This window comes from Pan paniscus, chromosome 6, assembly GCF_029289425.2.
Source record: "Pan paniscus chromosome 6, NHGRI_mPanPan1-v2.0_pri, whole genome shotgun sequence".
Taxonomy (NCBI): Eukaryota; Metazoa; Chordata; class Mammalia; order Primates; family Hominidae; genus Pan; species Pan paniscus.
The window spans coordinates 105,603,598-105,617,647 of NC_073255.2; the positions used below are offsets into that span (position 1 = coordinate 105,603,598).

At 36.1% G+C, this 14,050-nt stretch overlaps 1 protein-coding gene across 13 annotated transcripts in view; it reads left to right on the forward strand.

The window, feature by feature from the left end:
- Positions 1–14,050, forward strand: part of RUNDC3B (RUN domain containing 3B) — a 207,997-nt gene that overhangs the window by 97,633 nt on the left and 96,314 nt on the right. For 12 of the 13 annotated variants that reach the window (XM_008976308.4, XM_034964374.3, XM_034964373.3 and 9 more), the window contains one exon: positions 13,336–13,425. The exons of the other annotated variant lie outside the window; for it this stretch is intronic. In XM_008976308.4, coding sequence (XP_008974556.1) covers positions 13,336–13,425 — 90 coding nt within the window. The remainder of the gene's footprint in view (positions 1–13,335; positions 13,426–14,050) is intronic. 13 annotated transcript variants of the gene reach the window in all.

Below are 14,050 nucleotides of genomic sequence, written 5' to 3' on the forward strand. Positions count from 1 at the left end.
TGAGGGCTCTGTTCTGTTCCATTGGTCTATATATCTGTTTTGGTACCAGTACCATGCTGTTTTGGTTACTGTAGCATTGTAGTATAGTTTGAAGTCAGGTAGTGTGAGGCCTCCAGCTTTGTTCTTTTGGCTTAGGATTGTCTTGGCAATGCAGGCTCTTTTTTGATTCCATATGAACTTTAAAGTAGTTTTTTCCAATTCTGTGAAGAAAGTCATTGGTAGCTTGATGGGGGTGGCATTGAATCTATAAATTACCTTGGGCTGTATGGCCATTTTCAGGATATTGATTCTTCCTATCCATGAGCATGGAATGTTCTTCCATTTGTTTGTGTCCTCTTTTATTTTCTTGAGCAGTTGACCTCTCCTTGAAGAGGTCCTTCACATCCCTTGTAAGTTGGATTCCTAAGTATTTTATTCTCTTTGAAGCAATTGTGAGTGGGAGTTCACTCATGATTTGGCTCTCTGTTTGTCTGTTATTGGTGTATAAGAATGCTTGTGATTTTTGCACATTGATTTTGTATCCTGAGACTTTGCTGAAGTTGCTTATCAGCTTAAGGAGATTTTGGGCTGAGATGATGGGGTTTTCTAAATATACAATCATGTCATCTGCAAACAGGGACAATTTGACTTCCTCTTTTCCTGATTGAATACCCTTTATTTCTTTCATTTGCCTGATTGCCCTGGCCAGAAATCCCAACACTATGTTGAATAGGAGTGGTGAGAGAGGGCATCCCTGTCTTGTGCCAGTTTTCAAAGGGAATGCTTCCAGTTTTTGCCCATTCAGTGTCATATTCGCTGTGGGTTTGTCATAAATATCTCTTATTATTTTGAGTTACGTCCCATCAATACCTTCCTGGGATACAAGGCTAGTTCAACATATGCAAATCAATAAACGTAATCCAGCACATTAACAGAAACAAAGATAAAAACCACATGATTATCTCATGGATGCAGAAAAGGCCTTTAATGTGATATTTTTAAAATTAGATACTTTTTAAAATAGTTCACTTTAGTAATCCAATTGTGCTTATTTGTGTTTCTTTGATTATTAATGTTTGTATCAATGTTATTTACTTTTGTAAATTACATTAGAGAAATTGTTAAGTTATTCATTCTTATGAGTAGGCAAATTAAATACCTGATTGCATACATCTGTCATTAGCTACATTTTTTCCCAGATGAATTTCTAAAACAAAGATCGAGTAGGAAAAAAAATCTGCAATACTGTTTTAAAATACCTTTTATTCCTTGAGCATGTATTGAGTTTTTATTTCTTAGTTGTGGCATATAAAAATATTTTTTATCTTATCAAAAGGATGCATGTCTCTTTGGGATTAGATCCTTAAAAGAATATGACACTGTAATGAGTATGACACATGAGCTCTTACAAGTCTGATATTTGACAGATCAAGTTAAATTAAGTAACAAAGAGACAAGTACCATACGGTAAGCTTCCTAGGAAAAATTACAGTACACTTCTACTCTTATTATAATGATTCATTATGCTCATTTTTATATAAAAGAAGAGGAAATGAGGAATCATTATGAGCAAAGGAAAAAGTATAGCAGAGAATATTATTAAAGTTAACTAAACCTATCTTCTTCTATTCATCTAATTTAAGCATTTGTGAAGGGCTTATATGACCAGATTACAATAAAATTATATAGAATGTAAAAATCTTCTTAGTCTTATAACTCCAGTGTTTGCAGCTTATTACGCTAAAATTATTTTCTATGATAGAAATCTGCTATGAAATTCATACAAGATCCTTTGTCTGGCTTTAAGTAACATTTCCTGTTTTGATTTATACAAATCTCTTCTCCAGACCTTCTTCTGCAATACCATAGAGTCAAAACCCTTCAAACTTTCTCTCATTCTCTGAATAGGCTGTACATCAAGTTTTGCATTTTTCAGATTCTTCGGATGTCTTTCTCCATCTGTGTTAGTTTCCTATTGTTACCTGTAACAAACTATCACAAACTTAGTGGCTTAAAAACAATACCAATTATTATTTTCCAATTCTGAAGAAGTCTGAGATGGGTCAGCAGGACAGCAGTTCCTCTTGAGATTCTAGGGGAGAATTAATTTCTTGCCTCTTCCAGTTTCTAGAAGATGTATGCGTTACTTGGCTCATGGCCCTGCAACAATTCAACCTCTGCCTCTTTTGTCACATCTTCTTCTCTGAGGCTGATCCTCTCACTTCTCTCTGGGGTTCTTGATTACATCAGACCCATATGGTGGGATAATATCCATTTTAGATATTTAATTTAATGCCATTTGCAAAGTCCCTTTTTCATTTTCAGTAGCATATTTACAAGTCAGGACATGGACATATTTTAGAAGGCATTATGCTACCTACTACATCTTTTCTACCTAAAAAATTGGTAGTCATTCCTCCTGTTCCAAGTTCAAATGTCACCCCCTCGTGAGATTTTCGCGTATCTCCAGATGGAGGTGATGTGGTCTTCCTTCTCTTTCTTCAGGGACTCTAATGACTAATAAACTTGCCTTCTTTCCTTTTGACTCCTTTAATTTTTCTATTCATGAGGGCTGTTTTTCACCAATTTTATTTTCATTAATTTGTCCATCTTGTCTATCCACAAAGACATTTTTCCTTTTTAAAAATCTGTCTATCTTATTAAAGTTTGCTATTTTTCAATATAATAACTTCCATGTATTAAAATATGCTATTTTACACCTTACTATTTGAGGAAGGCCAATAATATATAATAACTGAGGAAAGTGGGGCAAGATGGATGAAAAGAAGGCTCCAACAATTGTCCTCCCTATAGGAACACCAAATTGAAGAACTATCCGCACAAAAAAAAAACACCTCCAGAAGAACCAAAAATCAGGAGTGCAATCGCAGTGTGTGGTTTTAACATTATATTAAGGAAAGAGGCACTGAAGAGGGAAAGACAATCTTGAATCACCTACACCAGCCCTCCTTCATCCCCCAGCAATGGCTGAGTGGTATGGAAAGAAAATCTGTGCATTCAGGGGAGGCAGCAAACAGTAATTGTGCGACTTGACGTTGGAACTCAGTACTGCCCTGTCACAGCAGAAAGCAACACAGGGCATAACTCAGCCAGTGCCTACAGAGGGAGCTTCTCTAGCCAGAGGCAAATTCTCCATTTCAGTGGTAGGAGCCTGAGTTCAGACAAGACCTACCAGTATGGGCTAAAGTTCTTGGGGGTCTTAAATAAATTTAAAAAGCAGTCTAGGCCAAAGAGACTTCAATTCCTGGACAAGTCCTGGTGATGTGCTGGGCTTGAAGTTAGTGGATATTGGGTGGAGATGACTTAGTGAAACACCAGCTAGTGCAGCCAAGAGAGTGCTTGCATCATCGCTGCCCCAAACACAGGCAGCACAGTTTGCAGCTCTGGAAGAGACTCCTTCCCTCCACCTAAGGAGAGGAGAGGGGAGAGTAAAGAGGACTTTGTATTGAAACTTGGACATCAGCATAGCTACGGAAGAATAGGGTATCAGGAACAGTCTTTGAGGCCCCCATTCCAGGCCCTAGCTCCTGGTTGACATTTCTAGACACAGCCTGGGCCAGAAGGGTACCCATTGCCTTGAAAGGAAAGATCCAGTCCCAGCAAGATTTATCATTTGCAGACTTAAGAGCCCTTGGGCCTTCAATAAACATCAGTGGTACCCAGGCAGTTCTCACCACAGGCCTTGAGTGAGACCCAGGGCCATGCTGGCTTCAGGAGTGACCCTGCACATTCTCATCTGTGGGAACCATGGGGAGAGACTCCTTCTGGTTGAGAAACAGAGAATGAATGCAGGTGACTTTGTCTTAGAGATTAGTTCCTAGCTCAGCCACAGTGATGTAGAGAAACAAGTAGGTTAATGGGGTCCCCAATTCTAGGCCCTGGCTCTTGGACAGCATTTCTGGGCCTGCCCTAGGTGAGAGGAGAGCCTGCTGACCTGAAGAGAGAGAATCAGACCAGGCAGGATTCAGTGGCCCCTTAGTGAACATTGGCAGTAACCAGGCAGTAATTGCCACAGACCTGGGATGGTGGTGGCCATGGGAAGAGACTCTTCTGCTTGAGGAAAAGGGGAGGAAGAGTGGAAAGGACTTTGTCTTACAGCGTGCGTGCCAGCTCAGCCACAGTAGAATAGAGCACCAGGTAGATTCCCATGCTTCCTTTCACGAGGTTCTGTCTATCAGATGGCATCTCTGGACCCAACCAGGGCTGAAGACAATTCATGTCCCTGAAGGGAAGGACACAGACCTGGTGGAATTTGCCATCTGCTGATTGTAGAGCCCTTGGGCCTTGAGAAAACATAAGTGGTAGCCAGGCAGTAGCCACCTTAAGCCTTGGGCAAGACCAAGTGTTGTGCTGACTTTGGATCTGACTCAGCACAGTCCCAATACTGGTGCTCACAGGGGTGCATGTGTCACCCATACCCCAGGTCCAGGCAGCTCAGCACAGAGAGACAGACACTTTGTTTGGTTGGGGGGAAATAAAGGAACAAGAGTTTCCACCTGATATCCCAGGACATTTTCCCATATCTTACCTAAGAGCACCAAGACAGTACCTGTATAAGTCTGAAAGAGCCACAGTATTTTTGTGCATGGGGTGCTTCCTGATGCCTACGTGGCTATAGTGACCAAAGACTAAGGTCCCAACACCCAAGTCCTTTTTAATACTTGGAAAAACTTGCCAAGGACATGTATAAACAATCCAAGACTGCAAAAATTACAATCAATGTCTAACTCTTCAATGCCAAGAAAAAAAAACAATGGACATCCACAGGCATCAAGACCATCCAGGAAAATATGATCTCACCGAATGAACTATATAAGATGTCAGTGACCAACTCCAGACAGACAGAGATATACACAAAATATAAAACAATAAATTAAGGCTTATCACAATAAAAATATCCTTCATTAAAATAAAGACAAGAAGGAAGAAAACATCACAAAACAACCAGAAAACAAATTAAAAAATGGCAGGAGTCAATTCCTATTTATCAATAATAACATTGAATGAAAATGGACTAAACTCTCCAATCAAAAGACATAAAGAGGAGAAATGGATGAAGAAAACCAAGGCCCCAAAATTATGTTGCCTACAAGAAACATATTTCAGCTATAAAGACATACATCCACTAAAAATAGAAGGATGGAAAAAGATATTCCATGCCAATGGAACCAAACATAGAAAAAAAGTTGTCTGTATTTATATCGGACAAAACAGATTTTAAGACAAAGACTATAAAAAGAGGCAAATGTCAGAATATAATGATAAAGGGGTCAGCTCAGCAAGAGAATATAACAATTGTAAATACATGTGCACCCAACAATGGAGCACACAGATTATATAAAGCAAATATTATTAGAGCTAAAGAGAGAGCTAGACCTCAATAAAATAATAGCTGGGGATTTCAACACCACATTTCAGCATTGGAAAGATCATACAGACAGAAAATCAACAATGAAACATCGGGTTGAAGGTGGACTATAGACCAAATGGACCTAATAGATGTTGCACAGAATATTTTATCCAATGACTGCAAATTCACATTCTTCTCCTCAGCCCATGGATCATTTTGAAGGGTATGTTATGTCACAAAGCTAGCCTTAAAAATTCCAAAATTATTGAAATTATATTAAATAACTTTTCTGACTACAAGGCGGTAAAACTAGAAATCAATAACAGAGAAATTTTGGAAACTATGCAAACACATGGAAATTAAATAATATTCTCTCAAATAACTAGTGGGTCAGTGCAAAATTTAAGAAGAAAATTTAAAAAAACAAACAAATGCACATGGAAACACAACATATCAAAACCTGTGGTATTCATCAAAAGCAGTACTTAGAATGTTTATAGCAAGAAGTGCTTCAATCAAAAAAGTAGAAAAACTTGAAAAAACTACTTAATGATATATCTTAAAGAACTAGAAAAGAAAGAGCAAAGTAAACCCAAAATCAGTAAAGGAAAGAAATAATAAAACCTGAAAAGAGGGGAGAGTCGGAAAAAGCGTACTTGGAGACCTTACCTTCAAGACTGAAGACTAGTCGTCACGAACGGCACTTGGAGTGCACTGAGCCAAGGAACAAAGAAGGCCACGTTGGGCACCAGATATTGCAGGATCTGGCCAGCAGCCTGCAATGCAACGGGGCTCTCTGTTGTTAGGCAGATCAGCAGATTGAGAAATAACAGACACACACAAGATAGTGAAAGCTGGGTCCAGGGGGGTCACTGCCTTCTGGTCCCATGGTGCCAACAATGCACTAGATATACCAGCATTTATTATTAAGTTTAGTGAGGGCGGGGGTAGGTTAGTGAGGGATTTAGGGTCATTTGATTATGAGGTGAGATGGTCACATGGGGATGAAGTAATTCTTTAACATAACATTTGTATGTAGAAGTGCAGTACATTTGTATGGAGAAGTACAGTTTACAGAGATAAGAATTTACAGTATAATGTGTGTGTAATTTCTAACAGAGCCTTAAAACAGAAACACAATCTTTCCATAACGTATGATTAACAAGATATTAATCAGCAGTAACAATTGCAACAAAAGCTGGTTACAAACAATCCATGGAAACAGGATGTGAAGCTAGACAACCGGTTAGACCAGAAATTCTCAGAAAGGAGTATGCCTTAACCCTAAAAAGGCCTAGAAGAGCCATGGCAAGATGAGGGCGTTTATAGCCCTATCTTATCCATATGGACAGGCGCCCCCCATGCGTCTGTTTATAGGCTCTCCACAAAGGTCGCATTCCATTCCTAGAGCTATGAACGTCTGCTTTTCTGGGATGGGAATCTTGGTGATGTGAAACCTCCCTGACTGTACGTCCATTCATAGGCTCTCTGCAGGGGGAAGCACATCATGTGCTGTTGGCTCGTTCTGGCAGTCCAACCTGGCATTGTCTTTACGCAATCCTGCATAGAATTTTGTATTTACAATAATTAGTAGCATTTCATCTTTTATTCTGTAGCAATAGTTTCAAGGGGTCTCCCTGCAAGTATGTATTAAAGTTTTACACTATTAAGATAAATTGAACATAATAAAAATTAAAACTTTGTGTTTCAGAGGACACCATAAAGAAGGTGAAAATATGACAAACAGAATAGGAGACAATTTTTACAGATCATAATCTGATAAGGCAGCGGTCCCCAACCTTTTTGGCAACAGGGACTGGTTTTGTGGAAGACAGTGTTTCCACGGACCGTGGTGGCAGGGAATGGTTTCGGGATGAAACTGTTCCACCTCAGATCATCAGGCATTAGTTAGAGTATCATAAGGAGCATGCAACCTAGATCTTTAACATGTGCAGTTCACAGTAGGGTTCTTAACTCCTGTGAGAATCTAATGCCTGAGTGAAGGAGTCGGAGCTTAGGTGATAATGTTCACTGGCCCACCACTCACCTCCTGCCCTGCAGCTCCAGTTCCTAACAGGCCACAGACAGGTTCTGGTTCATGGCCCAGGGGGTGGGGACCCCTGCGATAAGGGTTTTGTATCTACAATGTATATGAAGAACTTTTACAACTCAGTAATAAAAAGACAACTCATTTAAAAATGGGCAATGAATCTGAATAGACACTTCTCCAAGGGGGGTATACAGATGGCTAATAAACACTAAAATGTTGTTTGACATCATTAGCCATCAGGGAAATACAAAACCACAATGAAATAACACTGCATACTAACTAGGATGGGTATGTTCAAAAGATCACTTAATAACAAATCTTGGTGAGGATTTTGAAAAACTGAATCTTTCATACATTGCTGGTGGGAAAAGAAAATTGTGCAGTCACTTTGAAAAACAGTCTGGCAATTTTTCAAAAGGTTAAACATAGAGTTACCATATGACCCAGCACATGACTCCTAGGTGCATGTGTGTCTATATCCATACAGTGGAATGTTATTCAGGCATAAAAAGAAATGTAGTACTGATCCATGCTGCCACATGGATGAACCTTGAAAACCTGCTAAGCTTAGCAAAGAAGCCAGTCACAAAAGACCAAGTAGCATATGATTCCCTTCTTCCTTTAGTTACCAACTTTCTGTCTCCTCATCCTCAATCTCTTTACTACTGCTGGATCAATCCTACCCTTATAGAACATATACCAGTACCTCCTACCTTAAAAAAAAAGATTCTCCATTGAACCTATAATTCCCCTCTACCAATGCTAATTTCATGATTACACTTCATCACCAGACTTCTCCAAAGCACTTCTTCACACTGTCATCATTTTCTTACTTTAGAGTCACTCTCTTACCCACTTTTGTCTGGCTTCTGCCCCTCATCACTCCACCAAGAATTTTTAAAAGAATACCAATAATCTACAAGCTACCCAATGTAATGGATATTTCTCTGTCCACACTGTACTCCATCTCCCAGCTACTTCCAGTAGAAGTTGACTACTTCATCGTTCTTGAAAAAATCTCTTCACCTTTAAGTTATACAACATTCCATGGCTTTTCCTTAATCGCTCTGTCTCTTTTTCTGTCATCTTTTCCACTTAACAACATCTGACTGTTCATATTCTCTGGGCTCAGTCCTGCATTTTCTGCTTTTTTTCCTCTGTTCATTTTGCTCTGTATTCTCTCTTCCTGGAGTTTCGTCCATTCCCCTGGCTTGAAATACCATCCATATGACCATGATACCACATTTAAACCTCTAGCTAGATAGTTCAGATATACTAATTTTTTTCCCCTGTAACTCTGTTCACCCTTTCTTAGCAAATGTTATCACTGCCCACCTACATAGTTGATTAAGCAAGAATCTAAAAGTCATACCTGATTCCTCTTTCTCCCTCATTCCCTGTAATTAATCCATAAGCAAGTCTTATTGATCCTACCTCCAAATCTATTTTGAATCTATTTATTTACCTTTATCTCCATGGCTCTTACAGTCCTCTAGACCTCTTTTATCTGTTGCCTAAGGCTCACCTATTGGCCTCCTGACCTTCCAGTTTGCCCCCTTTCAGTAGCCATCTAGCTTCCAGCTGATCTTAAAAGTAAAAGAGATTATATCAGCTCCTACTTAAAACATTGAAATGATTTCTTATTACATTAGCCATAAGGCTCTGTGGCTGTCACATTTCCTAGAGTCAGATCCTGGTTTCCCTACTCTAGCTGTGTCTATCTTGGACAAATTGCTTAATCTCTCTGGAGAATAATATGTAGCAGCAAAGTTAAGAAGATGACTCATGTAAAGTTATTACTATGCCTGCCACTCAAGAAGTGTTATTATTATTATTAATGTTCTGTGGCCTGCAAAGCCCTGTGTGATCAGACATCTGTGGGCTAAGGTATCAGGTTAAATACTTGAGAATGCCTTACTTAATGACTTTCCAAAGTTGGGCTTTCCTTCCATTTGTCTCTATCTCAACAACCTGTTTATTTACTTTATATTTATCATCATCTGTAATTATCTTTGTCTTTTGTTTCTTGCTTTTCTATTCCCCTAGACTATATACTCCATAGAGAGGATCTAAATCTAACTTATTTACCATTGTAACTATAGTACCTCACACAGTTCTTGTCACATAAAAGGAATTTAATATATATTTGTTTATTAAAATAATTACTGAATCTCACATTCTTGGCAAGACCTTTGGAGGTTGACTTTTTCATCAGTTTTTCATTTTGATTCAATTTGACTTTGAATATAACATCTGTTTATAATGCAGTGATCTGTTTTATATGTCATGAGGGAGAATTTTCTTATATCCCCTTTCAGTAGTTTCTTACATTAAATTGGGGGAAGAGAACAAGCATGCCAATAATGAAATTTCTTTGGTTTATAAGACAAGCTTTCTCATATTTTAATATTGTGCTTTCAAATATGTAGGCTAACTTCTGACTCCCACAAAAGGAAAATTTGAAGCATCACGTTAGATAGTATCAACGTAATTTATATTTATTATTCACCTTGGATCCCATCCAAAGGATATTTGTTATTGAACTACTTAAAATTCCTTAAAATATTCTTACAGAATGGACACCAAGGTGGCATTATAGGAATATATTTCAATTAGAGTTAAATTATATGTGGTAAAAGAAAAGCATATTCTTATAAGGGCATTATTTTAAATACTTTTCTAGTCACTAATGTTTTTCTAATCAACATATAAATACTTGGAAACGGTGGTATACCTAATAAGATCAGGAAGTTTTTTTCCCGGATCACAGTAGTATCAAATAGTTGCTTGTAATTTTTCCTCACTTCTGTAATATAAAACTATATTTAAAGGTATAGTCTCTAATATATAAATCTTTAAATGGAAGTTTCATATGTATTTTTTACTTTGGTACTTTCAACATTTATAATATGCTGAACTCAAGCAGTACAATGTTTTGGTTAGATTCTTCTCATTTATACATATACATATATGTATTATATATATTTATATTTATATATGTTATATATATGTATGTGTGTATATATATACCTATATATATATATATTTTTTTTTTTTTTTTTGAGAAAGGGTTTTGCTCTGTCACCCAGGCTGGAGTGCAGTGGGGCCATCTCAGCTCACTTCAACCTCTGTCTTCCTGACTCAAGCAATCCTCTCACCTCAGCCTCCCAAGTAGCTGGGACTGCGGGCGTGTGCCACCACGTCTGGCTAATTTTTTTGTATTTTTTGTATAGGTGGGTTTCACCATGTTGCCCAGGCTGATCTCTAACTCCTGGGCTCAAATGATCTGCCTGTTAAGGCTCCAGAAGTGCTGGGATTACAGGCATGAGCCACCAGGCCTGGCATAAAAATTTTCTTTAGAACAAAAAATATTTTTAACTGAAAAAAGGGAATTTTAAGTATATACCTTACTATTATTGGATTAGTCATCTCAGGCTTTACTCCTGGCTCATTTATTTTATGATCTTGGTTATATAAGCAAAGTTTAATGTTCCAATTTTTCAATGAGGTAAAATGAAAAGGTTGAAATTTTACCATCTTCTGGAATATTTGAAAGTATTGACCACAGGAATCAGATTTTTAGTCTAATTATTGATATATTAGTTTGCATAAGAGAAGAAATTAATTTTTCGAGACAGCTTCTACCTCTTTCATACACATGAATGAAGTCTTTGATTAAATGATAAAAATATTATCTTCTCAGATCGTTTCAGTTTTCTAAATACTGAATTACCTTAAAATATATTATCTTAAGCTCAGAAGTACATCTTCTGAAAAATAATGTTTTTCTTAACCATAACTAATAATTTAAAAGTTCAGCATATAATGGGCAATCCTCTTAACTAGCCCTTCCTCTTCCATTTTTCCTTTCCTCTTTTGCTGTTATATTAAATCATATCTTACACTTAAGATATGATTTTTTTCAGTGGAATTATTGATTTTACATATAGCAACCATTTTACTTATCTTAAATCATTCGCTTAGAAAATTTACTTATTTACTAATGAGTAAAACCGAAGCGAAAAACTCATTAAAACATTATTATATGCACACACATAAAAGACCTTTAGATTTTAAAAAATTTCTCAAACCAGTTAATTTTTTGCCGTGGTGTTCTTCAACACTCCCTAGTACAAAGGTGCCATTAGAAAGCAAGCAAGAATAGTTTTGAGCTGATTTTTAGAATGTATTTTTTAAACAATGGTAGGTTCAAGATGAAGAATAAAAAAGTAGACCTTTTCTTATATAAGAAGTACTAGGAATAATGGGTTATTGCCAGTATCAAAAAAACAAGATTCTTTTCCAAATTCATGTCTCATAGAATTTAGTGGTCTGAAACCATTAGAAGCGTAGTTCTTCCAGGGGTTAATAATATATTCTACCAATAGCCAACTTAGTTATTGGACCAGGGACAAAGTCTCAAACATACGTATTTGTCTAAATATTTTACCTTTCTGCAGGACACCTCAGTAGAATATGTAAAAAAATCCTTCCATTTATTTTACTAATTTTGTTAGGCCAGAAGTTTTCATTTTTCTCCTTTTATATAAATCAGTAAAAGCAATTTCAGTAGGTCCAAGAAAACAAAAAACATTTATTCCAAGCCAGTCTCCCCACTGTATTTGTTTGCAGCCTTACATCTGTCAGAGAGTAAATAGTTGACTATTTTTTCCATTTTGTACTTTTTATTCATTTAACATTCCTTATGAACCATACCGTACATTAAGTTCTTTTAAAATATTTTTGTTTTACGAAATGTAGATTTAATAGAAGATATAGGACTTAAAGAAGAATTGGGTAGCCTTCTTAAGCAATTCATCTAACATGAGCTTGTGCAAATTGTTTTAAACTTTTCCTGATGGTAAATTTGAAACTAATGATTCCTTCTGCTTTTAATTTATGGGTTTTTTTGCAAGTATCAAGTAATATGTTTGTAAAAATACTTAGTAAGCTGTGAACAACAATTCAAAATTGATGGTAGGATTATGAGCATATTGAAATTTTTTGCAGAATTTATAAACTCAGAAATACTGAAAAGAGCAAGACCTTTGATTTACTAAAATGTTTCATTTTAGTTAATGGGGTGGTATAGAGTGGTGTTCACTCTCTTATATGTAATATAAATACTTATAGCAGTGTGATCATCCCTGGTTACTGATATAAACTGGATTTTACATAGTACTACGTTTTAAAAGAAGTAGATTAAATGATTTTACATTCATTTTTGGAAAAATACCTTAGGGCCACATAATGATTTTTCTTTCAAAAATATTTTAAAAACTAATGATAACTAAAATGTAAAGCTTTACAGGAATTAACAAAGATACATTCACATTCCCATTTTTGTCAAGGAGATATTGAATACTTTCTTTTTCATATGCAGCCACCTTGGTAGCCCATCTGCTTTATTAGGATTGCACTATTAAGGTTACCATAAATTACTAACAAGTATGCCTCCCAAATTCTTAACTTACTCAGTAATCTTTGCAATTATAGAAAAACAGAACTTATTTTTATCTTATTTATTAGAACTCAAGTCTACTTCATTTTGAAAATAGATAAATACAGATGACTCTGAATTTGCCACCTTTCACTTTACATTTATATTGCTTCACTATTAAAGAAAAATGCTGGCACTCTAGACCCATTGAAAGACTCACTTGGGGGATTCTTTTTAGGAGAGCTGGAAACAGAATTCTTTTTGTTATATTGGCAGGTTTTAGTTTCTTCAGGGATTTGTTGTTGTTGTTGTTTTGTCTCTTTATTTTGGTCTAAATATCTTCAAAACTTCAGTGATGGAAATATGTTTTTTTAAAAAATACAAATTAAATAAAATTTAGCTCTTCCTACAATAGTTTGGGCTCTAAATGATTTCTCTCAATCAAACTTCCATTTATTTTTAATATTTTATATATTCACCCATTTCATTTTTTAGGAGATTTTATGAAGATGGAGCAATTGTCTTGGGTGAAGAAGCAAATATGCTTGCTGGCATGCTTCTAGGACTCAATGCTATTGATTTCAGGTACTTAATATAACCAAATGCATTCAGTTTTTGAATTATTCTATATCTTAATAGTTTCTACGTACGATTTTTTTCTTTCAGTTGTCTAAGTAAAGCACACAGTTGGATATTGTTATTTGATTCATGTTGTTCTCTTTCAAATGACATCAGTTTGTTTTCTAAATGAGTTTGCTCTCAGAAAAGAGACTGCCTGAAACTTAATGAATTGATAGGCTTGCTCTGTAGCTTGGATAAAAAGAAAACTTAGACTATATCCCATTCCCCAACAGCCTTGAATCTTATCTCTTAGTATTTTTCAGCTACTGCTTTAAAATTAAAAGAAATAGACTTAAAGTAGTTTCAAAGCCAGAAAGATTCTCATTATCTCACGTGTTGAGATAAGATCCTGAGAGGCTATCTTGGGTATCTTATGTCTCTTATGTTATGTATGGAGAATATTTTTAAAAATTGTTAAAATTTACTTTTATTATCAACAAGATGAACTGGTTCTACACTAAAATAACAAGTGCTAAAAATGGGCAATACAAGTTCTTTTTAGATTTATAGACACTTTTTTTGCATTTCTTTAATCGATCCCAGATTTTACATTATATTGAAAGTAAAAGGTTTGTCTATAAGAAAACTC